The sequence below is a fragment of the Dama dama genome, chromosome 1, assembly GCF_033118175.1.
Source record: "Dama dama isolate Ldn47 chromosome 1, ASM3311817v1, whole genome shotgun sequence".
Lineage (NCBI taxonomy): Eukaryota > Metazoa > Chordata > Mammalia > Artiodactyla > Cervidae > Dama > Dama dama.
In genome coordinates this window covers 83867023-83890658 of record NC_083681.1, presented here as the reverse complement: position 1 = coordinate 83890658, position 23636 = coordinate 83867023, and the positions used below count along the sequence as shown (strand labels likewise).

Here is a 23636-nt window from a genome sequence, read left to right as displayed (position 1 = left end):
GGGACGGGTCTGTGATCTCAAAATGAGTCAGGAACTGGAAGGAATGGCTCTGCCCGCAGTGCGTGCTGACCGGTGCCTGTGGCCCCTTGCTGTGCCCGCGCCCTCTAGGTGCTGGTGAACCTCCTGAAGCACTGCAGCGTCGCGGGTCTGCAGGCGGAGCTGAGCATTCTGCAGGACCGCTGCCGGGACGTCGCGGTGTCCGTCCGCAAGCAGGCCCTGCAGTCGCTCACCGAGCTGCTGCTGGTGAGGCCGCCGTGCGCGTCCGAGGCACCTCCATCGGGGCAGCCCAGCCCAGTCACGGCACCCTGTCAGAGACCCTCCCGGCTGCCGTGGGCCCAGCAGTGTGCCGAGAGGGGTCTCTCCACCGCCTGTGCTGGGTTGCATTTCCTGTTAAATATGCATGTGTCATGCAGACCAGTGCTGGAAAATGCTCACAGCATACATCTCACACAGAATGTGAAGCTTAAAATCAGTTTGGTTAGGCCAGAGGCCTACATTATTTTTTGTCCATTGAAACCTGTATAGGTGATATGGCCAAAGGGGCGGATCCACTAATCCTATATACAATTTACTTCTGCCAGCTAGTTAGTTTTTGAAGAATTTTTAAAGTGTCTTTTCTTACTTCACAGTAGAAGGCTTTAAGCAATACCTGCTTTGACTTTCTTCATTAGATCTTTTCTGATTTCTCCTTGAAATAGATACTTTTTTCTCTCAATCTTGAATTATTCCAAAAAAGTGCTGCTTTACTACAGTGATAAGATAATCACTTTAAGTCTAAAATTTCAGTATGCTCTGCTTTATAGTAAGTGGAGCTTGAACTTGGTTTTCACTTATGTTTGGAACGTTGACATTTTTCCACTGTTAGGTTTTATCTGTAATTGTGTTAGAACTATTGATGACACATGTTTTAGAACATGGATCACAGCTGCCCTGGTCTGTGCTCGCGCCTTCATGACTTCCTGACTTGGACTTCTCAGGCCCAGCCGCAGTGTGTGCAGATACAGAAGGCCTGGCTGGGGGGCGTGGTACCCGCGGTGACGGACGACGAGAGCAGCGTGCAGGACAAGGCCCTGGAGTGCCTGGACCGGCTGCTGCTGCAGAGCATCCGGCACCACAGCGAGAGGCGCGAGGCGGACGACGGCCAGGCCCTCGCCTGGGCGCTGCTGGCGCTGCTGGACACGGACAGCCGGAAGCTGGGGTATGCTTTTCCCGGACAGGCCTTGGTTATCAGTTCCTGGGTTGATACTGGAAAATCAGCTCTCCAAATTGCTTGATATACAAAGACTTAATCTTAGTCTCTTTCTCTTGACCTAGTTCAAATCTTTTAGCTTTTGTGGTGACAGTTTTTGTGAAGCCTTCCTTTGCCTTTTTGAGTGTTCCCCAGCTTCAAATTGATGTCTTAATATGCAGTAGAAAGCATTAATGGATTTACTGTATTGACATTAACTTTCCACAGTACTGGTTGTGATAGATGGCTTCCTGATTAGGACACATTAGACTTCTTCTGACATTTTGTTGGGTTGATGACTTAATCACAGCACAGTGTTCTTTCCGTTTGATATTTGTTGAGTGTTTGCTGTGTAGGGAGCAAGGCAGTGATCGGTTGGCACCTGTACTGATCAGTGTTAATCTCTACTACAGGAATCTAGCAGCTGGCCTCTGTTTGTGCTCCTTTGACTGTGTTCACCTTTTTTTTTGTTTACTATGTAAGAAGTACCTCCCTACTTGTTTACATGTAGTTATAGAGGAATTAACGTTCAATGGAAAGAGTGATAGGTTTAGTATCATAATGTTGCTGTTCAGTCACTAAGTCACGTCTGACTCTTAGCAAACACATGGATAGCAGTGCACCAGGCTTCCCTGTCCTTCACTCTCTCCCAGAGCTTACTCAAACTCATGTCCATTGAGTTGGTGATGCCATCCAGCCATCTCGTCTTCTGTCATCCCCTTCTCCTCCTGCCTTCAGTCTTTCCCAGCATCAGGGTCTTTTCTAATGAGTCCGCTCTTCACATCAGGTGGCCAAAGTATTGGAGCTTCAGCTTCAGCATCAGTCCTTCCAATGAACATTCAGGACTGATTGGCTTTAGGATGGACTGGTTGGGTCTCCTTGCAGTCCAAGGGACTCTCCAAGAGTCTTCTCCAACACCACACTTCAAAAGCATCAATTCTTTGGTGCTCAGCCTTCCTTATGGTCCAACTCTCACAATCACACATGACTATGGAGAAACCATAGCTTTGACTATATGGAACTTTGTCAGCAAAATGGTTTCTTTGGTTTTTAGTACTCTGTCTAGGTTTATCATAGCTTTCCTTCCAAGGAGCAAGGGTCTTTTAATCTCATGGCTGCAGTCACCATTTACAGTGATTTTGGAGCCCAAGAAAATAAAGTCTGTCACTGCTTCCTCTTTTCCCCCTTCTGTTTACCATGAAGTGATGGGGACCATGTGCCATGATCTTAGTTTTTTGAATGTTGAATATCAAGCCAGCTTTTTCACTGTCCTCTTTCACCTTCATCAAGAGGCTCTTTAGTTCTCTTCATTTTCTGCCATTAGAGTGGTACCATCTACATATCTGAGGTTGTTGATATTTCTCCTGGCAATCTTGATTCCAGCTTGGGATTCATCCAGCCCAACATTTCACATGATGTGCTCTGCGTAGCAGTTAAATAAGCAGGGTGACAATACACAGCCTTGTCGTACTCTTTTTCCCAGTTTTGAACCATTCATTTTTTCCATGTAAGGTTCTAACTGTTGCTTTTTTGACTTGTATACATGTTTCTCAGGAGACTGGAAAGGTGGTCTGGTGTTCCCATCTCTTTAAGAATTTTCCACAGTTTGTTGTGATCCGCACAGTCAAAGGCTTTTGCAATGTCAGAGAAACAGAAGTAGATGTTTTTCCGTAATTCCTAGCTTTTTTCCTCTATGATCCAAAAAATGCTGACAATTTGATCTCTGGTTCTTCTGCCTTTTCTAAAGTCAACTCATACATCTGTAAGTTCTTGGTTCACGTACTGCTGAAGCCTAGCTTGAAGCATTTTGAGCGTTACCTTGCTAGCATGTGAAGTGAGCACAGTTGTGTGGTAGTTTGAACATTCTTTGGTGTTGCCCTTCTCTGGGATTGGAATGAATACTGACCTTTTCCAGTCCTGTGGCCACTGCTGAGTTCTCCAAGCTGACTGGCATAGTGCAGCACTTTCAGAGCATCATCTTTTAGGATTTGAAATAGCTGGAATTTCATCACCTTTACTAGGTTTGTTCATAGTGATGCTTCCTAAGGCCCAGTTGACTTCGTACTCCAGGTTATCTGGCTCTAGGTAAGTGACCACACTTTCATGGTTATCCGTATCATTAAGACCTTTTTTGTACAGTTCTTCTGTGTATTCTTGCCACCTTTTTTTAATCTCTTCTGCTTCCATTAGGTCCTTATCATTTCTGCCCTTTATCGTGCCCATCTTTGCAAGAAATATTTCCTTTGTATCTCCAGTTTTTTGAAGAGGTCTCTCCCATTCTGTTTTTTTCCTCTCTTTCTCTGTGTTGTTCAATTAAGAAGACTTTCTTATCTCTCCTTGATATTATCTGGAACTCTGCATTCAATTGGGTGTATCTTTCCCTTTCTCCTGAGAGGGTAACAGGGGCAGGAAGGCCAGGGGTCTCCAAATGGAGGAAATAGGCTGCAAGTGTCAGACATTTTTTTATCTCTCTCTTAAGCGGCAGGAGGAAACTAGTGAGAGAGAGAGAGATATATATATATAATTTTTTTTTTCTTCCTTGTCTGTACAAATTTAAAAAGAGGTTTCTCTTAAAATACTGTATTGCCATAATGACACCTGGTTCCACCTGAACTTAACTTTTCTCAAATTTTGAGCTAACCAGTGCATTTTTCTTATGGAAATGTCTGTCTTAAGCTATGTTAATGTACTATGCATTTACCCCAAACTCTCTCTTCAAGTTGGTTCCGAGTAAAGACTCAGAACAGACTTGACAAACCAGTATGTTATACTCAGACATTGTTCCCCTAATCTATGTAAATGAAACTCTTTGTATGGTAATCTGCCTCTATACAAGATTCAAGTCAATTGTTTTATGGCCCAGGATGACTTGTCTGGTGCCAAGATTATCCCAAAATACATCTTGTGGATGAAGGGCCTGGTGCCATTCTCTGAGTTTTAAGACATTTTTTTCTTTCATACAGACTGCTAGTAACTATATAACATCTGGCTAAAAACTCGCAGGCGGGTATTTTTTCTGCCTCCTTCTGATGTCTGTGTCAGAAGCTTTCTCTGTCTCCTTTATACTGTAATAAAATTTTATTACACAAAAGCTCTGCGCGATCAAGCCTCATTTCTGGCCCCAGATTGAATTCTTCTCCTCCGGAGGCCAAGAATCCTGGCGTGTTTCGTGGTTCAGCAACAACGTTTCACTCCCTTGCCTTTCACTTCTGTTGTTTTTGGCTCAGTGGGTAAAGAATCCCCTGCAGTGCAGAAGACATGGCCTATTTGGGTGTGATCCCTGAGTCCAGAAACAGAGCCTTGCTCGGCTTAGGAGCACCCTCCCTCTCCCTTCCAGTGGTTCTCCTCTCCTCAGAGGCAGTGCCTCCTGACTCTAGCACCAGGTGTGGTTCCTCTGCGCCTCCTCTTTACATGAACGGAATTACATGGTCTCTGTTCTTTGTGGGTCTGACTCCTTCCACTCAAAGAAGTACCAGGCCCACTCAGGTGGCTGCGTGCAGCTGTAGCTCATTCACTTTCATTGTTGCATGTGTGTGTGTGTGTGCCTCACGTTCATGAAGAAGCCACAGTTGATGTATCCTGTCGACTGTTGGCTGATGATGGATCGTTTCCAGTTTTTATTGTGAGGTAAAATGCTGTGAGTATTTCTGGGCATGTCTTTGGTGCACGTTTCTGTTGCGCATGTCCCCAGGAGCAGTGCTGCTGGGCGTGCTCTTACCCTTCCTTAAGTGGCTGCAGACAGCGCTCCAGAGTGGTGGTGCCAGGCTGACTCCTGAAGCACGCCTGAGAGCTGCAGTTGCTCCCTGTCTTTCTGCCGTCGGTCTTTCTTCTTAGTCATTTTGGTGGCCAGCACTGCTATTTCTTGGTGGTCTTAATTTGCACTGCCATGGTGACTGATGCAATTGAGCCCCTTTTATAGCTGGATTAGCATCTAGATAGTCACATTGTGTGTTACCTGCCCAGATATCATGCCCTGCTCCCTACTTTTTTAATCAGGCTGTCTGTCTCTCTTTTGCTTGTTCACCCAAAAGCATTGAAAGGTGCAGAAACACTGTTGTATGCATTACAGATTCCTCTCCCCCAGCCCAGCATTTGCCTCTTTAGTCTCTTAATGGTATCTTCTGATGAGTTCAGTTTGTTAGTGGTTTTCTTTATGGTTAATGGATTTTTTAAGAAATCTTTTCCTGTAGATGTTATATCAGTTTTTCCTATAGATCTTTTCCTATAGATGTCCTCTAGGTTATGTAGATGTTTTCCCAGATAGTTTCCCAGAAGTTTGATTTTTTTTTTTTCTTTCCCCTTTATGGTTTTTATCTCCTTTTCTTTCTCTGGCTTAGAGTGGCTTCCTATTGATGGTAGCGTGACTGCAGTCATCTCTGGAGGTGAAAAGAGTTAAGATGAGCTAGACCGGCTTGATGGTGAGCGTCTCCAGGCAGGAAATGGCAGCGCAGAGACCGAGAGGCCGGACCCTCTCGGATCCTAAACAACAGGGCTGCTGGGGGGTTTCTGGCCTGGGAAGCAGAGTTGAGGCCAGCCAGGGCAGGGGAGTGCTACTACACATTGAGCCTCGCCTTAAATGCCTGCTTTCAGCACTTCTGGTGGTGGAGGGAGTCACCAGGCTAGGCTGTAGATTGGAGCAGAGGACGTGGAACAGACCTTCTCAGAGTCAGCATTGGCATGATGAGAAGCCCAGGAATTAGTCCACGGTCAGGCAGTGGACTGCAGTGTAAGGGAGAGGGGCCAGTTCTGTTCCGCAGGGGTCACTGTGGCGGCCCTGGGGGTGCGTTGGGTGGGTCTCAGGCTAGCGGTCAGCCGTGCTTTTCAGGAAGCCCAGGTGGTGTTTGCTGAGCCGCATTCTTGTGACCTGAGTGGGTTGATACTGACTGGGTCCAGTCAGGGGGCCTTTGGGGACAGCTCAGTGCTGGTGGAGGGTGTGTGTGACCATCTTCCAGAGGAGATAGATTTGAGCTCTCAAAACTCCTAAGTTCAGAGGACACTTCCCATTCTGTTGGCTTCCTGTAGTAAATGTCATTTAATATTCTATGTGATTCTTGTAGATAAATTTTAAAATATTTGTCAATTCACTTGGTTTCAGACAGCAGTCAGGTTTGAATCATGTTAGTCATTTGCAGTAAAACTCTAGATAGATTTTTTAGATAAAAGCTAATTTAGTAATGCAAACCATTCATTTATATGCATATACTTACTGTGTATGGGTGTGTTTATTTTCTTGTAGTCACCTTCTGCACACTTTGAGAATTCTTTTTTTCATTTAATGAAAAAGTTTTGCTAATCTGAGTGTGTGTGTGTCTGTTCCTAGCAGTAGAAGAAATTACTTGGGGAAGGAATATATTTGTTTTTCCACTTAAATATAAAATGTTACATTTGTCTCATTAGTCATATGATGTCATTCACTGCTATGGGAAAAAAGCATCTAAGAAATGGTCTAAAAATAGCAGTGACATCACACAGACACTTTAATACATCAGAAGAATTTTTTGTTTTCTTTTAGAAAAGTTTGAAATGTGTAATTCTGAATGGTTTTGACAGGTCATAGCAATGTTGAGCTCCTTTAATACCATCGTATTTCACCTCTGGGATGTCATTTCTGTCTAGTCCTTCCATTGAAAAAGGATATTGTCTACATGTTTTGTCACTAAAACCTCATAAGCTCTGGATGTACCTCTTATTGGCATCCTACTGCATATGTGTACATACACGTTTTAGAGGGTCTCCAGTGTATTCTGAAACTTTATTCTTTGCTTTCAAAGTAAAACCTTCCGGCAGGAGTGGGTTAGTGTACCTTCTTCGGTGTCGTAGCATTTGGAAGGACACCTCTGTTGGTGTCATATGTGCCCCTGGGCGGGAACCCCTGTGTGGCTGCTGTACCGGAGGAGGGCTGCCGCAGAAGCCCGCACCCTGGACTGAGGGGCGGTCCAAGGCTTGTGCACTCACGATTACAGTCCTGCTTTCCGTCTCTTTTCCAGCTGCTATTTAAACAAGGCTTTTCATATCTGGTCCCGGAAAGACAGATTCTCCCCGACCTTTGTAAACAACGTGCTCTCCCACACGGAAAAGGAGCACTCTGCGCCCGCCTGGATGCTGCTCGCCAAGGTGGCTGGTGCGTCGCCCACCCTGGACTACTCCACCATCATCGAGGCCTGGGAGAGGATGAGCAGGTTTGCACGCTTGTCACGGAGCTGCCTCCAGACACGAGGGAGTCCTGGACACAGGACTTGTGTCTTGAGGAAGTGGGCCCTCTCATAGCTGTTTGTGTACATGGATCTTTTCTTTAAATTCTGGTGTAAATACCAAGAGGGAAAATGGAATCGCTGCTAAGCTTTGATAGTCCGAGTACGGGAAGTGCCGTCGCGTTCCCCAGCTTGGCTTGTGGGCCGGGCTGCCCTCCTCCCTCTAGTGCTAGAATCCGGAAGAAAAGCGCTGCGTCGACAGCAGCGCGTCCCAGGCTTCCGCCCTGATGCTTCCCCTGCCCTCTCCCCAGCCAGCAGAACCCCAGTGAGGACACCTTGGGGCACATCCTGTGTGTCATCCGGCACATCGCCAAGCATCTTCCTCAGAGCACCCGGGACAGGGTGGCAGGTGAGTGTCTACCGGAGAATTGTGAAAAGGCTCACCTCCAACTTTATTGTGAAAGTTAAAAACCTGGAGGGAATTGACTCTTTTTAGATGTTCTCAAGAAAAAGCTGAATGGATTCTGCTGGTCGACACTGTTGATCACTCCAGCTGTTGACACTTTACAAAGCCTGTGCCGAGTAACTGCAGAGACACCAGCGGAGGAGCAGGTACACTACAGACTCATGGGCATAACTGTCAGAGACAGAACGGAGACAGAACACTCACTCTGCCTTTAGGCTGGGGGTGTGTTCTCCACAGCGAGCCTAGAAGGGCAGTTAGGTCTTTAAGGAAGCACCCATCTGACAAGCAGTTGACATTCCCCAAAAAGATTTTGGCTGCTGAAGACACAGCACCCTTAGGAGGTCATCTCCTTGGTTCTGGGCACCACTGTCTTCTAGGAAGCATGCACCCTGGATACTTCAGTCAGTCGGTCGTGTCCGACTCTTTACGACCACATGGACTGCAGCACGCCAGGCTTCCCTGACCTTCACCAACTCCCAGAGCTTGCTCAAACTCATGTCCATTGAGTGGGTGATGCCATCCAACCATTGATCCTCTGTCGTCCCCTCTCCTCCCACCTTCAATCTTTCCCAGCATCAGGGGCTTTTCAAATGAGTTAGCTCTTCACATCAGCTGCACAAAGTATTGGAGTTTCAGCTTTAGCATCAGTCCTTCCAGTGAATCTTCAGGGTTGATTTCCTTTAGGATTGACTGGTTTGATCTCTCTGCAGTCCAAGGGACTCTTAAGAGTCTTCTCCAACACCACAGTTCAAAAGCATCAGTCTTTGGCTCTCAGCTTTCTTTATGGTCCAACTCTCACATCCCTACATGACTACTGGAAAAACCATAACTTTGACTAGATGGACCTTTGTTGGCAAAATAATGTCTCTGCTCTTTAATATGCTGTCTAGCTTCGTCATAGCTTTTCTTCCAAGGAGTAAGTGTCTTTTAATTTCATGACTGCAGTCACCGTCTGCAGCGATTTTGGAGCCCAAGAAAATAAAGTTGATTACTGTTGCCATTTTTTCCCTGTCTGTTTGCCATGAAGTGATGGGACCAAATGCCATGATATTAGTTTTTTGAATGTTGAGTTTTAAGCCAGTTTTTTCACTCTCCTCTTTCACCTTCATCAAGAGGCTCTTTAGATCTTCGTTAATTTCTGCCATAAGGGTGGTGTCATCTGCATATCTAAGGTTATTGATATTTCTCCTGGCAGTCTTGATTCCAGCTTGTGCTTCATCCTGCCCAGCATTTCGCATGATGTACTCTGCATGTAAATTAAATAAGCCGGGTGGCAATATACAGCCTTGGCGTACTCCTTTGCCAATTTGGAACCAGTCTGTTGTTCCATGTCCGGGTCTAACTGTTGCCTCGTGACCTGTATACAGGTTTCTCAAGAGACAGGTCAGGCATCTGGTAGCCCCATCTCTTTAAGAGTTTTCCACAGTTTATTGTGATCCACACAGTCAAAGGCTTTAGCATAATCAATAAAGCATGCGTGAGTAAAGTCGCTCAGTCGTGTCCGACTCTTTGCAACCCCATGAACTGTAGCCTACCAGTATGCTCTGTCCATGGGATTCTCCAGGCAAGAATACTGGAGTGGGCTGCCATTTCCTTCTCCAGTAAGCATAAGTAGATGTTTTTCTGGAATTCTCTTGCTTTTTCTGTGATTCAAGTGAAGTGAAGTGAAGTCGCTCAGTTGGGTCCGTCTCTTTGCGACCCCATGGACTGTAGCCTACCAGGATCCTCAGTCTATGGGATATTCCAGGCAAGAATACTGGAGTGGGTTGCCATTTCCTTTTCCAGGGGATCTTCCTGACCCAGGGATCGAACCCCGGTCTCCCGCATTGTAGGCAGACGCTTTACCGTCTGAACTACCCTATGATTCAAGAGATGTTGGCAATTTGATCTCCGGTTCCTCTGCCTTTTCTAAATCCAGCTTGAACATCTGGAAGTTCTTGGGTCACATACTGTTGAAGCCTAGCTTGGAGAATTTTGAGCATTACTTTGCCGGCATGTGTGATGAGTGCAGTTGTGCAATAGTTTGAACATTCTTTAGCCTTGCCTTTCTTTGGGATTGGAATGAAAGTTGACCTTCTCCAGTTCTGTGGCCACTGCTGAGTTTTCCAAATTTGCTGGCAATATTGAGTGCAGCACTTTTGCAGCATCATCTTTTAGAATTTGAAATAGCTCAGCCCGAATTCCATCATCTCCACTAGCTTTGTTTGTAGTGATACTTCCTAAGGCCCATTTGACTTTGCATTCCAGGATGTCTGACTCTGGGTGAGTGATGATACCATCACTGTTATCTGAGTCATTAAGGTGTTTTTTGTACAGTTCTTCTATGTATTCTTCTAGGAAGCATGCCTGCTGGGCACTTGGTCCCAAGAAGGAATCTGCAAGGCTGTCTTTTCATCCCCTTAGGCTGGGTGCTCACAGTAGCCTGCTGGCCCCTCCTGCCTCAGTTCCTCCCTCCCTCCCAGGGTGTGTAAGCGCTCTCCTCCTGGTCGGGGCTCCCCTCCAGACCAGAAGGTTTTGGTAGATCTTTGTGCTATTTCCCCTTAATGCCTCTGGTACCAGGGCCTCCTGCTGACACGCCCTCTGGAAGCTCCCTCACAGACCGAGCGTTCTCTGGGAGATGGGGGATTAGTTCAACTTCTGAGTGCTTTCCATTTCAGTATCTCTAATGAGTCATCTTATTACCATGTATTCAGTTTTTGTCATGAAATGGACTCCTGAAAGTGAAGAAAGTGAAAGTGTTAGTCATGTCCGACTCTATGCAGTCCCATGGACTGTAGCTTGCCAGGCTCCTCTGTCCATGGAATTCTCTGGGGAAGAATACTGGAGTGGGTAGCCATTCCCTCTCGAGGTGATCTTCCTAACCCAGGGATCATACCCGGGTCTCCCAATTTTAGGTAGATTCTTTACCGTCTGAGCCACCAAGGGATGCTCAAATTATACTTCCCAACAGTGCTAATCATAATGAAACTGTGTAGGACTGGGGGTTATTAATAATGATTTTAGAAGTCAACATTTAGATAATTGCCGAAATATTGAGTTGGCCAGAAAGTTTGCTCTTGTTTTTCTGTAACATCTTATGGAAAAACCCAAACAACATTTATGGCCAACCCAATATATTTACATTTCCTAGAGTGAAAAACACTGCTTCGTCTGAGCTACCTGCCAGCTTCCTGTGCTTCCTGTTCTTGTGTAAGCTCTTCTTAAAAAGTCCTTCCCTCGTAAGTTAACAGGTACAGTAAGACAGCATAGTGTAACTTTGTTTCTTAGGGTCTGAGCAGGTTGAAATTTACTTAATTAAAAAAGCCCAGTTCTTTCTGTGTCTGGGATTTCCCTCACTAAACTTCTTGGCACTTCTTGGTGAATGGGATACTTATTTTCTTGATTTTCTAACCATTTATCTCCGATCCAAGAAAGTGTGTGAAAGCCTTTTAAATAAGGAACATTCCCTAAGTAGGGAGCATGTGTGAATAGCAGAAAACAGATAAAAACAAAACAAAAAGCTGATAATGAGGGAAGAGTACCGTGGGGAAGGCGGGGGTTTGTGGCCAGGGCCAAGGGTGCCATCCTGCTTGTGTCTGAGGCGCGTTGCTTGTTGGTGCGGAGCCAGGCCTGCGGCTTGAACCCCGGGTCCCCAGCCCTGGCTGGAGGAGGGTCTGCACTGGGGGGAGCCGGGCCGAGGGTGCACTATCTGCCCGCCACGGACCCCGGTGCTCAGAACAGTAAGCTGGGTCCTTGTTCGTCTGTGAGGAAGGCTGAGTTCTCTTCTCACGCAGAAACGAGACTGGAAGAGTGTGGAGCTCACTGCTGTGTTAGGAGAAGGCAGGGTTTTGGCTCTGCCCCCACAGCGTGGTGGACAGGGGACTGAGGCCCGAAACGTCCCAGAAGCTGGGGGTGATTTCCATCCAGGTGACCAGAGACATACCTCCATTTCTTTTCTTTCTTTAAATGAACATCCTCTGTTTTATGGAGAAAAACAGGTACCAAAGACACGACCACCGAGCCGTAGGCTGGGGCTGTGGGCATCGCTGCTCTGTCGGCGGCCGTGAGCTGACGGCGCTGTGGAGCCGCAGTCAGCAGTGGGCGCAGGCGTGGACGCTGTGAGTGGCTCCGGGGTCTGCAGCAGAGGTGCGGTATTGCTGTCTGCACGGGTCAAGCCTGAGACCAGTGCCCCATCCTCTGTCTCAGGACAGCCTGCAGAGCAGGGTGGGTGAGACCGGGTGAGCGGCAGCGAGGGATCAGAGCAGGCCAGCTGGGGTGACTGAGGGGCCTGACGTGTGCAGCTGGAGGAGGAAGCACGTGGCAGCAGTTGGCCTGCCTCCGTGCACACACGACCGAAGACCCAGACGACAATCAGATTGACTGGGTGTCACTGAGGACCTGTTTGGACCAGTAGGTGTAAGTTGCAAGGAGACAGATTTTGGGAAACAAGAAAAAGCATTCTGAGGTCTGCCTGGACTGAACAGACTCGCCTCGACATAGCCCTGGTCGGTGGGAGTGCTCCGGGCGGAGCTGGAGGCAGGGCGGGAGCGCCTGTCGGGGGACAGCCCAAGGCAGACGGGTGGGCGGGCTGACCAGTCACACAGCCTCTGAAGTCTTGCTCTCACTAGCAGCCAGGGGCCTGGGGACCCAGACGACTGGGACAGAGCACGTTCATTCCAGAAGCTCCAGGTTGTGCTGTTGATCTGTAAGACGCAGCAGGAGCGTGCACACATTTTAGGCAAGTCAGCCGTAGACGTCTGGGTTGTGACACTGGTTTGCCAGCAGTTTGGCAAACTTTGAGTCCTGCCTTGTGGTCGAGCTGCTGGGCACTACCTGGGGTGACGGTCAGACTGCCTGTTCTCAAGGCCTCTGCCGCACAGTGGGGGAGACCCGGCTGTTAACAGTTAGTCCCGTGTAGAGTAAGTCCTGAAACAGAAGTGAGTGTCCTGATTTTTTATTGTCAGTGTATAGGAGTGCAAAGGATTTGTATATGAATTTTGTATTCTGCGACTTTACTGTGTTCATTGATTAGCGCTAGTTAATTTTGTGGTGGCATCTTTAGGGTTTTTTTATGTAAAGAATCGTATCATCTGCAAACTTTTTACTTCTTTTCCAATCTGGATTCCTTTATTTCTTCTTTTTTTTTTTCTGACTGCTGTGGCAAGGACTTCCAAAAGTATGTTGAATAATAATTGTGGCAGAGTGGGCACCCTTGTCTTGTTCCTGATTTCAGATGAAATGCTTTGTTTTTCATCATTGAGAATAGTATTTTCTGTGGGTTTATCATATCTAGCCTTTATTATGTTGATATATGTTCCTTCTGTGCTTACTTTCGGGCTTCCCTTGTAGCTCAGTTGGTAAAGAATCTGCCTGCAGATGTAGGAGACCCAAGTTTGATTCCTGGGTTAGGAAGATCCCCTGGAGAAGGAAACGGCAACCCATTTCAGTATTCTGGCCTGGAGAATCCCATGGACAGAGGAGCCTGGTGGGCTACAGTCCATGGGATCTCAAGAGTCAGACACAAATGAGCGACTAAACAACCACCACCATGCCTGTTTTCTGGAGAATTTTTATCATAAATGTGTGGTGAATTTTGTCAACAGCTTTCTCTAAATCTGTTGAGATGATGATATGCTTTTTATCTTCAAATATGTTAATATCATGTATCACATTGATTGATTTGCATGTATTGAAGAATTCTTGTGTCCCTGGGATAAAGTCCACTTGATCATGATATATGATCCTTTTAATGTTTTGTTGGATTCTGTTAGCTAGAATTTTGTTGAGGATTTTTGCATCTATGTTCGTTAGTGATACTGGCCTGTAACTTTGTTTTTTTGTAGTATCTTTGTCTGGTTTTGATGTCATAGAGTGAGTTTGGGAGTTTTCCTTCCTCTGTAGTTTTCTGGAAGAGTTTGAGCAGGATAGGTGCTAGCTTTTATCTAAATTTTTGGTAGAATTCACCTGTGAAGCCATCTGGTCCTGGTCTTTTATTTATTGGAAGATTTTTTTATTACAGTTTTGATTTCCATGTTTGTGATTGGTCTGTTCATATTTTCTATTTCTTCCTGGTTCCATTTTGGAAGGTTATACTTTTCTAAGAGTTTGTCCATTTCTTTCAGATTTTCCATTTTATTGGCATGTAGTTGCTCATAGTAGTCTCTTATGATCTTTTGTATTTCTCTGTTGTCTGTTGTATTTGTCTGTTGTCAGAACCCAAAGCTGGTGCTCTGTGACCACCTCGAGGGGTGGGGTGGAAAGGGAGGTTCGGGGAGGTCTAAGAGGGAAGGGGATGTATGTGTGTCTGTGGCTGATTCATGTGAATACATGACACAAACCGGCACAGTACTGTAAAATAATTGTCGTCCAGTTAAAAATAATATAAAGATATAAAAGATAGCGACTGTCTGACAGTGTGGTGGCCCATCACGGTGTGGAGCCGCTCAGCTCAGCCTGGGTGTCTAGTGATATCCAGGTCATAGGGAGCAGCTGAGGCCCTCTGCAGCCCGTTGTGTGTGGTGAGGTGCGTGGGCTGGAGATGGGACCCCCGGAAGTCACTTTCACTAACCAGAGACTCTGAAAACTTGCCTCTAATGAATACATTCCAGGAGGATGACAACTTTTTTTCTTAAGTCTGTTTATTTAAAATACACTCTTTAGTACAGCAGTTAATTCACCATCTACATATGCCAGAAGAATTGCAATGTATTTGTTATTAGAGGAGCACTGCTGTTACAGATCTCTTAGAAGTTAGAGCTCTAGACCTTCCTGAGTAGATGTCTTTCCCTTTTATAGATCAAATGTAGAAAGAAAGACTTTACATATACAAAAGACTTTTATATATAAAATATGTATATATATATACACAAAATATAGTAGGTAGAGTGTATTGGAAAGAGCATACATAAAGTATTCTTTGTGAATTCCACTTAACCAGTTCATATTGCCAGATTGCCAAAAGAAAGAGCAAAGATGCAAAAACATGATGGCTAGGATTTTTCGTGGCTTCCAGTTTATGCATTTGGAGGCCACAGCGTTTCTTCCGAGCGAGTTGTGCGCCATGGGCAGTCTGCTGGGTGCATGGCTCCCCTCAGAGGTGACCTTTGACTCGCCACAGGAGTTACTGGCACAGGCATCTGGGGACGTGCTTGCCACCTGCGTGCGCCACCTTTCCAACATCATCCTGAAGGAGGACGGGCCAGGCCGGATGAGAGAAGACCTGATGGTGAGTGGCTGCCATCTCACCATCCTCCTCCTCCCGTGCCGGCAGGGTTGTGAATGCCTTTGTGGTGTGTGTTTCTAACACCGTGAACAGGAGAAGGATGTTCCTAGCCTGGTGCTTACTCTTCTTTTCTAGACTTTTTTACTGGTGACCTATTCATTTTCTTCTCACTTACTCCCTGGGGGAAATCATGGCAAATGCTTCTCCCAGTTGGGTCCTGTGGGATTCCTGATCCAATAGGGAGAACACAGTGTGTGTTGTGAGCTCAGAATTAACAGGTGAGAAGAGAGTAAAGTGAGTGTACTCTTGCTGCTTTGGGCTTGAGTTTGATGTTTTGTAAAATTGTCTACTGTGTCTGCTAAGTGGTTTGACCATCAGACTAGAGAACAGTTCCCAGGTCACATGTGAAACAAGAAGAGATGTTTGAAAGCTGGAGAAATTTCTGCCCCGGGAGCAGCAAGATTGTGTGACATGCACCTGCTTTAGAAATTGTGTCTTGAAGAGGTGACTTTGAGTCTTTGCACACGGGGCCCATTTTCTCATCCGAGTGGCTGGCTGTCAGCAAAACATTGGTGATTCTGATTCTGGCATCTGACACCGTCCAGTAAGGGCCTTTTAGGCTAGGCCATCACTTAGCTGAAACTGGCCATCTTCCTCATCTGTTTGTTCAGTTCCTGTTCCCCCCTGTTCAGTTCAGTTCCCCCTCGCACTTGAAGCTGGGGATCAATGGCTATGTTTGGATATTTTGGAGGAGAAGACCCTTTGTGCTGAGACATCGATACGCTCCCAGTTCAGTAATTAGAATTACCCTAATCAATAGGAACCCTGGTGTTTTGTGTCAGAGGCCTCAATTTGTAGAGTGGCTTCTCTGGGCTTCTCTGGAGGGTCTTTCTCTGTTGATGGGTCTGGGGTTCCCTACCCAGTCTAAGAAAAACGTGTAATATGACCAGGGAGTTTTCCTTAGTAAGACTTTTTTTTCTGTTCAATATGTCACCAAAATCTACCCTTCAGTCAAAATATATGGAGAAGTTTCCCATGTATATATATATTGTTTACTTCACTCTTATTTAAATATAATTCAAATATTCCTTCAGTCCACTGATACAGTATGTTCAGGTCTCTCTAAGCACACATATCATTATAGCTTTCTTACTCTAGTTCAGGCAGTGGCTGAGTTTTTACAATGGCTGTGTCTTGTTTCAGAGGAAAGAGACAGTCATTTAATTAGCAGGACAAAAAGAGAACTCCGCTGACATGGCCTTTGTCCCGCTGGAGTTCGGTTTCCTCTGCCACACTCTTACTGCAGAACTGATTCTCTTTGCAGGTGAAGTATGTTTTCACCTTAGGAGACATCGCCCAGCTCTGTCCAGCCCTAGTGGACCAGAGGACCACCCTCCTGATCCTGTCTATCCTGGCCGCCTCTCCCAGCAGAGAGCCTCGTAAGGCCCTTGACACGTCCCATGCCCGCTGCCCAGGGCCGGCCTTGCCCTGAGCGGTGCAGTAAGCCTCCCTACCCCCCGCCTCCCCAGGGCCGGCCTTGCCCTGAGCGGTGCAGTAAGCCCACCTCCCCTCCCTCCCGCAGGGCCCCGGGCACCCCCAGGCAGCAGTGCAGCCCCGGCCTCCCAGCCCCTCTCCCAGGTCCAGGGTGTGGTCATGCCCTCGGTGATCAGAGCACACGCCGTCATCACCCTGGGTGAGTGAGGAGCATGGGCAGCCTCGCATGTGCTCTGGGTCTTCAGTAAGCCAGTGATCTGAGCCTGGCGGGCACAGCTCCACAGGGCCCTCCCTCTGGGTCACCATCAGTCCACTGGGGTTCCCGTGGTGCTTTTACACTCACAGTCTGTCCATCAGAGTTTTCAAAAATCTCAGAACTAAATAAGAGCAAAGTATTCTCCAGGCCAAAAAAAATGTGCAGACACAAAACTCAGCTACATCCTTTCCTCTCCTAAATATGAACGAGAAGTGAAGTAAACAATCGTTTGTTTACCTAGCAGGTTCGTTGTTAAACTTTTTACTTATATTGACTATTTGTATAATCAGAAGTATCTTCAGTTACATTTTACTGGTCATTTTCCAGGTAAGTTGAAAACTCCAAAATTGATTTGTTGGCGTTAGAAGAAGGCGTTTGTAACTGCCGTAGAGGAGCGTCTCAGCGTGTCTATCTCGTCTAACCTGGGGGTGGGGAGTATATGTATTTTGAGCTTCTTAATTTAGTATGGGTCTGTCTGCCTTTGGCTTCTTTGTTTGTGATTGTTGATATGATGTTTTAGCTGTAACTAAATAAAATCCCTAGCAAGACCTGGCTGGAGAGCCTGTGAGGCGGGGAATGAGAGCAGCGTTGGGGTCTGTCTCTCTCGGGGACAGGGAAGCTGTGCTTACAACACGAGGATCTTGCGAAGCAGAGTGTCCCCGTCCTGGTGCGGGAGCTGGAGGTGGGCATAGACGGGAACGTCCTCAACAACGTCGTCATCGTCCTGTGTGACCTCTGTGTCCGCTACACGGCCCTGGTGGACAAGTACGTCCCCACCATCTGCACGTGTCTGAAGGACCCTAACCCATTCGTCCGGAAGCAGGCGCTGCTCCTGCTCACGGGCCTCCTGCAGGTGTGCGTCGGGGCTGGCCCGCTGGCCGCCGCCCCTCTGGGGGGGCAGGGGGGGCGGGTCTGAGCAGCGGAATTAAGTGTGCATCCTCCTTCTCTCTGCAGGAGGACTTTGTGAGGTGGAAGGGCTGCCTGTTCTTCCGTTTCGTCATCACAGTCGTGGACCCGAACCCAGAGGTCGCTAGGTGAGCCTCTTGCCTTTCTCCAGGCAGCCAAGTGATTGGCCTTGTTTCTGGAAAGTTCTCTTTAAAATTGCTTTGGATTTGCGTAATGTAGGATTTAGTGAGGTTTTGGCAGTTGCCAGATAATCAGTCAACTTTTAAAATACTGAACTGTACAACAAAGCTTTAGTTTTCATGTAAATGTAAGAACAAAAGCACCTTGGTCCAGGTGACCATGGAGAATCCCAGCACCGAGCACATCTGCTGACACTGTTTGTCCCAAACAGAGGCATTTAGAGCAGGTTACGCCTCTGCCATGTCAGCTCTTGGAGCAGAAGCTGCGCTTACAGCATGAGTTACAGTCGACTTCTGGGTCAGTAACATAAGAGTTCAGGCTTTCCTCTAAGTGCAGAAACTAAGGAAGGCGTTCGAGGAGTTAAGACAGAATTGCTCAGTGTGGAATAAGAGTGTACAGTTTACAGGGCTCCTTAGAAATGGATATTTCCTGAGTATTAGAAGGCAAGAGAATTGCATTGCCACTTGTTCATTCCTGTCCTTCTGGAATTTTCTTAAAGATTTGTTTTCAAGATGTTGAGAAATGATCTCACAGAATTTGCTAACCTCAGTTGTGTTACATGAATAATGCTGTTTAAGGCAAGCCTATAGTTGGAAAATAAAGAGTGTTGAATGCATGGCAGGAGCTCCCACAGTTGAAAAGAGGTCTTTACAAACTCATTAACTCTAAATAGCATGTAATAATGGGTCCCTCTGGTTCTAAATGGGCTTCCCTGGTTACTCAGACAGTAAAGTATCCACCTGAAATGCAGGAGACCCAGTTTGATGCCTGGGTCAGGAAGATCCCCTGGAGAAACGAATGGCTACTCCAGTATTTTGGCCTGGAGGATCTCATGGATAGAGGAGCCTGGTGGGCTATAGTCCATGGGGTCATAAAGCATCGGACAGGACTGAGCAACTAACACTTTCACTTTTACTTGTTCTAAATATTGTCACCAGTGGTTTACTCTGGGTTCCATGGAAGAATTTCTGTTCAGTCTCCTTTGCGTATGTTTCTGCAAGGAGGAGCATTTACCTGAGAAGCTGGGAGAAGGCTGGCGTGCTGATGAGCATGTCTAGAGCCAGAGTCGGAGGCTGAGGCTCCTGCGCGTCCTTTCTGTCTGTGTAAGTGGGGAAGGTGTCCGGCCGCTGCGTGGCCCTCGCGCCTCCCCCGCCAGGCCAGCCCCAGGCCCCGTGTGCTGTGGGGGCCCAGGGGCAGAGAGGAGTGCAGGGCGCGAGCCCCTTGCGTGTGCATCACAGCCTTGATGGTCAGAGGTCAGAGGGGCACTGGGGACAGGCAGGTGCCCCACACAGTCCTCTCGCCGCCTTAGGTTTGCCCATTTCAGCCCTGCCTTCTGAGTTGGTGTGAACCACGGCAAAATGTGGAGCGTGATTTGAAGAGCTTTGAAAAGCTAATTTAAATTAACCTGTTCATCTATTTTTAGGCCAAAGGTCAGGCCTATCTGCTTCTTTTATACACGTTAATTTTTCCCTATGTGTCTGCTAGGACAGATCTTCACAAGAGACTGTAGTGGCAGAGCCCTGTGAATTTACTTTTCTGGTCTAGGTGGATTTCCTGACAATTCCAGTGTGAGCAAAATTGCGTGACTTTTTGAAATCGATTTTTACTGAAGTATAGTTGACTGACAAGGCTGTGTTTCTGCTGTGCACCAAAGTGAATCAGTTATTTACATGTGTGTCTCCTCTTCTCCCACACAGGCCATTAAAGAGTGAAGTGTGCGCCTGTGCCACGCAGCAGGCCCTCACTTATACATAGCTGTGTGTGTGTGTCAGTCCCAGCTCAGCTCAGCCCAGTTGCTCAGTCATGTCCCATTCTTTGCGACCCCATGGACTGCAGCACGCCAGGCCTCCCTGTCCATCACCAACTCCCGGAGCTTACTCAAACTCATGCCCATTGAGTCAGTGATGCCATCCAGCCATCTCGTCCTCTGTCAGCCCCTTCTCCTCCTGCCCTCAGTCTTTTCCAGCATCAGGGTCTTTTCCAGTGCCAATCACAACCTCCCAGTTTATCCCTCCCCTCCTTTCCCCCTTGGTAGCCATAAGTTTGTTTTCTCCATCTGTGGCTCTTCTTTTTGTAAATCAGTTCATTTGTACCATTTTTTAGACTCCACCTATAAGTGGTATCATGATATTTGTCTTTCTGTCTGGCTTCCCTCACTGGGTGTGATCATCTCCAGGTCCATCCATGTTGTTGCACGTGGCATTATTTTCTCCTTTCTGGCTGAGTATTATTCCGTAGTATATACATACCACATCATCTTCAGCTGCTCCTCTGTTGATGGCATTTACATTACTCCCATGTCCTGGCTGCTGTGCCTGGTACTACAGTGAACACTGGGTGCATGTATCTTTTCAGATGGTGGTTTCCTTGCATGACAGTTTGGATTGGTCCTAAAATATAAATCCCCACTGTGGAGTCTTGTATGAGATGTACCCTGTCTGCCCGCTAGGTGAGCCCTGCAGACAGCAGTCTGGATGATGGCCAGGTACCAGGTTAACTGTCTCGGGGGGCAGGGCAGATGCTGCAGCTCTGCAGGAAGGCAGGGCTGGAGGGGGACTGCAGTGATGGGCCCTTGACGTAGAAAAGAAAGAAAGGCAGAGATGGCTCAATTTGGGAGAAAAGTGAGTAACTGAGGATCCAGAGGGCTCCGTGCGGGACAGGTGAGGGGGTGAGGGAGTTAGAAGGCTGTCGGAACAGCGGGCGGTTTGCCTGACCTCAGCGGGGGCTCCAGTGTTGTGACAGAGTCTGGGTCCCTGGAGTCGAAGCCGGGAGGACAGGAGGCTGTATGGAACTGAAGGTGCTCTGAGAGACTGTCTCAGGCTGGCCAGGCTCCGGGGACAAGCCCCACAGCCTGCGCAGCTGATGAGCAGCGGACACTGCCCCCCCTGCTTGGAGGTGGGAAGTCTGAGGTGGGCACCAGCAAAGCAGTTTCTAGGGAGTCAGACCCCCACGCTGTCTACATGGCCCCATGTCCTCACGAGGTGGGAGGGAGGGAAGGACTCCAGACTTTGTTTCTAAGATACCCTGTTCATGAGAGCCTGGGCCAGTCTCCTCCCAAATGTTCTCCTAATAGCACCCTCTTGGGGGCCCGGTTTCCAGCGCAGGAGTTTGGGGAACACAAACTAGAATGCATGCCCTAGCAGTGATGTTGGGGCTTGGAATGGAGAAAACCAGGAAGCACTTAGCAAGCAGGTGAGGGTGAAACAGATGTGTTCAGGAGTGTCCGGAGGAAAGGCTGAACCTGGTGACCCTAGGGAGGACGTGGGTTCTCCCCAGCAGCTGGCCCCCTCCCTTTCCCCCATGCCCTCCCAGCCATCTTTTGCTTCAGGTCACTTTTGTCAACACATTCTGTGTGGTTTTGATAACATCTGCCCAGCTGGTGGGACGCAGGGATCCTGGAGTCAGGGGTGGTCTTGTTTACTGGCAGCCTTCCTGTCTGAAACGGCCTGAAGCCGAGGAGACACTCGGGACATTTGATGAGTCAGTGAGTGAAAATTATGGAGGCTGAGGGTGGGCCTCATTCCTTGCGTCCTTGGGGGGCTGAGAAGAGGAGGGACGGAATGGGGAGCACTCAGCATGTTGTGGGAGTAGGACCACAGCGCACACGAAAAGACGCAGGTGGCAGAGCAGACCTGGGGTGTGAGCGCAGGCGACAGCAGGGAGGGCTGGAGAGACAGGGCCGTGGGTCCCGCACACAGCGGCCAGCGCGGGGCGGGGTCCATCCAGGTCACAGTCGCGGTCAGCGCGGGGCGGGGTCCATCCAGGTCACAGTCGCAGTCAGCGCGGGGCGGGGTCCATCCCAGTCGGCTCACTGCCATGGTCAGCGCAGGGCGGGGGTCCATCCCCATTGGCTCACGGCCTCAGTCAGCGCGGGGCGGGGGTCCATTCTGCTCACGGCCATGGTCAGCGCGGGGCGGGGGTCCATCCCCATCCGCTCACGGCCGCGGTCAGCGAGGGGCGGGGTCCATCCAGGTCACAGTCGCGGTCAGCGCGGGGCGGGGGTCCATCCCCACCCGCTCACGGCCTCAGTCAGCGCAGGGTGGGGGTCCATCCCCATCCGCTCATGGCCATGGTCAGCGCGGGGCGGGGGTCCATCCACATCTGCTCATGGCCATGGTCAGCGCGGGGCGGGGGTCCATCCCCATCTGCTCACGGCCGAAGTCAGTGCGGGGCGGGGGTCCACCCCCTGAGGGTCCAAGCCTGAGGGTGTCTGGGTCGGGACTCTGAGTCATCCACGCAGCCTCCACGGAGTGGATACCAGCTTCAGAGTACCATGTGTATAGGAAGACATCTGAAAGAAGACATCTGAAAGTGTGCGTTTCCTGCTCAATCTAAAAAGGAAGTGGCCCCACTTCTTGCCTCTTGAACCTGTCGGGCTGATGAAACTGAGATTTGGATTCTTAGTGTTCCTCGGGATTACTGCCCTTCCCTCTGTTTTTCACGTAAGATGGTTCTGCTGTGTGAAGTCTGCAGTGTCCTTGACTTGGTTCAGTGAAGTCTGCAGTGACCCTGACCAGTTCAGGGTCCTGGGGGTGAGGAGGACAGGAGAAGGGGCTGGCCCCAGGAGGCTCCACGGAGGAGGCTGGATTCCGCTGACAGATATCAAACTGTCCCTCTTGGCAAGTTGGTCAAGCTGGTAGGATCTGTGTGTCCTCATGCATTCAAGGCTGAGTCTCTCCCTGTGAGGCCCTGTCCTTGTGGCCGGGCGTCCTCCCTGCTCTGCATGCTCCCTCAGCCTGTGTCCAGATCCTCCGTGTCGTTTACATTCTTGTGGAGTTGACTCGTTCAGTTGGTTAAGCCGGTGATTCACCATGGGATGGTCCTTGCGCGTCCACCCCCACTTGTACCTATTTTTGACCTAAAGCAAATGGACCAGCATCTGACGTTGAAAGTCTGAAAGTCTTAGTCACTCAGTCATGTCCCGCTCTGTGTGACCCCATGGACTGTAGCCCGCCAGGCTCCTCTGTCCATGGGATTCTCCAGGCAAGAACACTGGAGTGGGTTGCCATGCCCTCCTCCAGGGGATCTTCCCCACCCAGAGATCGAACCTGCGTCTCGTACATCTCCTGCATTGGCAGGCAGGTTCCTTGCTTCTAGCACCACCTGGGAAGCCCAATTTTGTTTACTCATTCATCAGTTGATGGAGATTTGGATTGTTTCCACTTGTTGGCTGTCGTAAATAATGCTGCTGTGAACATCTCTCTGCAGGTTTTTGTGTGGACGTATGTTTTCTTTTCTCATGGTATTACACTTAGGTGTGGAATTGCTGAATCAGATGGCAACTCTTTGTTTAATGTTTTGAGGAATTGCCAAACTGTTTGACATGGAGTTGTACCCTGCAAGTCTTCTTGCAGAAGCATCGCTGGTCTCTGGTGGTCCATTTTCGTAGGAATGACTTCAAGTCTGGGGATAAAATTTGGGCAGCTGTGGAAAGTATAAAGTTAGCTCATGAAGGGTTAACCGTCATCCGTTCCCTCCAGGGCCAGTCAGGGTGCTCCTTCGGAGTGTCTGTTTATTCAGTGGCTTTCTCTCCTGGGTCACTGCTGGGGCAGCAGAGTGGCCTTGTCAGGAAAGCCCTCTGATGCTGTGCCCTTGCCACCAGCTGGCTTTGCCGGGCGGGTCTGTGTGGACTGGATTCAGGGCACTCAGGGCGGCAGGCCTCCTCCCCGGGGCTTCCCCTGAGCAGATGGTGCTTTAGTGGTTGTGTGGTCCAG

At 48.4% G+C, this 23636-nt stretch overlaps 1 protein-coding gene across 5 annotated transcripts in view; it reads left to right on the top strand.

Moving 5' to 3' along the window:
- The window catches only part of NCAPD3 (non-SMC condensin II complex subunit D3), a 58499-nt gene that overhangs the window by 23134 nt on the left and 11729 nt on the right, over positions 1-23636 (top strand). For all 5 annotated transcript variants that reach the window (XR_009694632.1, XM_061154499.1, XM_061154490.1 and 2 more), the window contains 10 exons: positions 109-243; positions 978-1198; positions 7216-7407; positions 7731-7828; positions 7916-8031; positions 14982-15089; positions 16411-16525; positions 16669-16779; positions 17451-17689; positions 17791-17870. Coding sequence is in view for 4 of the 5 variants with exons in the window: in XM_061154499.1 (XP_061010482.1) it covers positions 109-243; positions 978-1198; positions 7216-7407; positions 7731-7828; positions 7916-8031; positions 14982-15089; positions 16411-16525; positions 16669-16779; positions 17451-17689; positions 17791-17870 (1415 nt within the window). In the remaining variant the exon portion in view is untranslated. The remainder of the gene's footprint in view (positions 1-108; positions 244-977; positions 1199-7215; positions 7408-7730; positions 7829-7915; positions 8032-14981; positions 15090-16410; positions 16526-16668; positions 16780-17450; positions 17690-17790; positions 17871-23636) is intronic.